The sequence below is a fragment of the Theobroma umbraticum genome, unplaced genomic scaffold (assembly GCF_002168275.2).
Source record: "Theobroma umbraticum cultivar Fairchild unplaced genomic scaffold, ASM216827v3 scaffold_44.0, whole genome shotgun sequence".
Taxonomy (NCBI): Eukaryota; Viridiplantae; Streptophyta; class Magnoliopsida; order Malvales; family Malvaceae; genus Theobroma; species Theobroma umbraticum.
The window spans coordinates 6,196,268-6,198,223 of record NW_018397255.1 but is presented as its reverse complement, the minus strand read 5'-3'; the positions used below and the strand labels follow the sequence as shown (position 1 = coordinate 6,198,223).

The 1,956-nt window shown below is 32.3% G+C and overlaps 1 protein-coding gene across 1 annotated transcript in view; it reads right to left on the bottom strand.

The window, feature by feature from the left end:
• The window catches only part of LOC149527625 (putative indole-3-pyruvate monooxygenase YUCCA10), a 6,569-nt gene that overhangs the window by 663 nt on the left and 3,950 nt on the right, over nt 1-1,956 (bottom strand). The window contains exons 2-4 of the mRNA XM_089785745.1: nt 1,531-1,764; nt 519-641; nt 143-373 (exon numbers count right to left, since the gene is read on the bottom strand). Coding sequence (XP_089641871.1) covers nt 143-373; nt 519-641; nt 1,531-1,764 — 588 coding nt within the window. The remainder of the gene's footprint in view (nt 1-142; nt 374-518; nt 642-1,530; nt 1,765-1,956) is intronic.

Sequence of the window (1,956 nt, the reverse complement as noted above, 5' to 3'; positions counted from 1 at the left end):
AAAAAAAAACAAGGGTTTGGAAACTTAACTAGCACACACAACAAGGCTGTTTTTGGGTACATTGTTGAATATAAAATTAAACTTAGACTACATATTTGACCATGACACATGAAACTAGAAAGGAAAAACAAATAATAAGTACCCTAACCCAAAAACAGAGTAACAGAGGTGAAATCCTCCGTGACCCTTTCATTTTTCCATTTTTTTCATTGATAACTCTATTAATTTCTTTAGCTATGGCCTTCGCATCCATTGACACGCCGAATAGTCCCCTCCTTGACAATCCACAACAATACAGGTTCTTTTCTCCCCTCCAATGGTGTGGGAAATTATTCTTAGGCAACCCATTTTCATTGAGAACATGTCCATAATCCTGTAGAAAGCAACATTATCATATTTTTCAGTCTATTGAAGCACATGGTTTCTTAATCTTTTCTGTCTAAATGAAAATATATAAAATATGCAGCAGACAAGGAAAACAAAATTGAAAAGAAAGAGTGGTATTTCTAAAAATTTACCCTGAGCCATTTTTTAGCTATGCTTCTATAGCCAGTTGCAAAAATGATTGCATCAAACTCTCTCTCGGCACCATCCTCAAACAACACCTTCTTTCCGTTAATGCTAGATATCCCTGGAACAACCTATAACGCATGGCAGAAATAAAGAGCATGAGAATATAAGATTGGAGCTAACTAATTAACTTTAACTTAGAAATATTTCCAAGTGATATGCCAATTCGAATCCATCTCCAATTAGAGCCAATTAGCGATTGCATTTCTTGTGTGGAAGGAAAAAAAAAACACATTAATTGCATTTCTCATATAGGCACACAATTTGATTCTGGATTGGTAAATATAATAAAGTTTAGCCTACCATGACTGAAGAACAAAGTACTTAACTAATTAAAAGGTTTTCTCCTATAAACCAAGCCTCAAAATTTAAAAATTTAATAACCAAATTTAAAGTCATGCCGCATACGAATATTTGACTTATTGGTTAATGCATGATCTTCCTACTTAAAGAGTAGGGTTCAAATCCCCCTTCCTTTAATTATAAAAAAAAAATTTGAAAACATGTCACATGTTTGAATGTTCTAATATCATTGACTAGTGGGAGAATTTTAACTAATTAAATGCTTATGAAAAAAAGCCTACTACTTACCGATCGACAATATGAGTAGCCTATCATGATAGACAAATAAAGTATTTATTTAAAAGAGATTTTTTTTCCCTTATAAATTAGTGGTAGAATTTAATAAATTCATAAAGAAGTCAATGAAATAAATTCATTTCACATGTTTGGACACTGTGGATAGTGTTTAACGTAATAATACTTAATTAAAGGCTAATGACAAAAAAAAAAACCTTCTAGATCATAGCTAAAAAATCTCTAGTAGAGAGATAAAATATATAATTTATAATCAACTTATGCTTAGGAATTAAGACAAAAAAGGGTAAAAATGAGAGAAAAAAGAAAGAACAAGAAACACAAACGTTGGCATTAATTGAGAATTAACTTCGTTTGATTGACCTTTATTGCTTTCGACTTGATCTTGTCAACAGATCCAACATCAATTACAGGAGCTCTTCCCGCCGTGGCTTTGAGATGGAAAGGACCTTGGTTAGGTCGACGGATTTCATATTTGGATAGATCTCCATACTTTATATTTGCCATCAGTAACACCATGAAATCCACCACAAAAACGGGCAGATACTTGGAGAATATCATCCCTAGCCGCACTATTTCTTTGCTTAGCACATGAAACTACAAAAGAAGAGCAAGAGTTGAGACAGATTTTTTTGTTCTTTTCCAAATCAAATTTAGGAATAGTTCAATGAAGATACTATATAACATTTGAGGAAACAAAATGAAAGCACAAAAATAATAAGAAGAATCGCATATCTGAATGTCTATTTGTTTGATGCTAATATTAAAGAAGCAGCCAACTTCTCCATA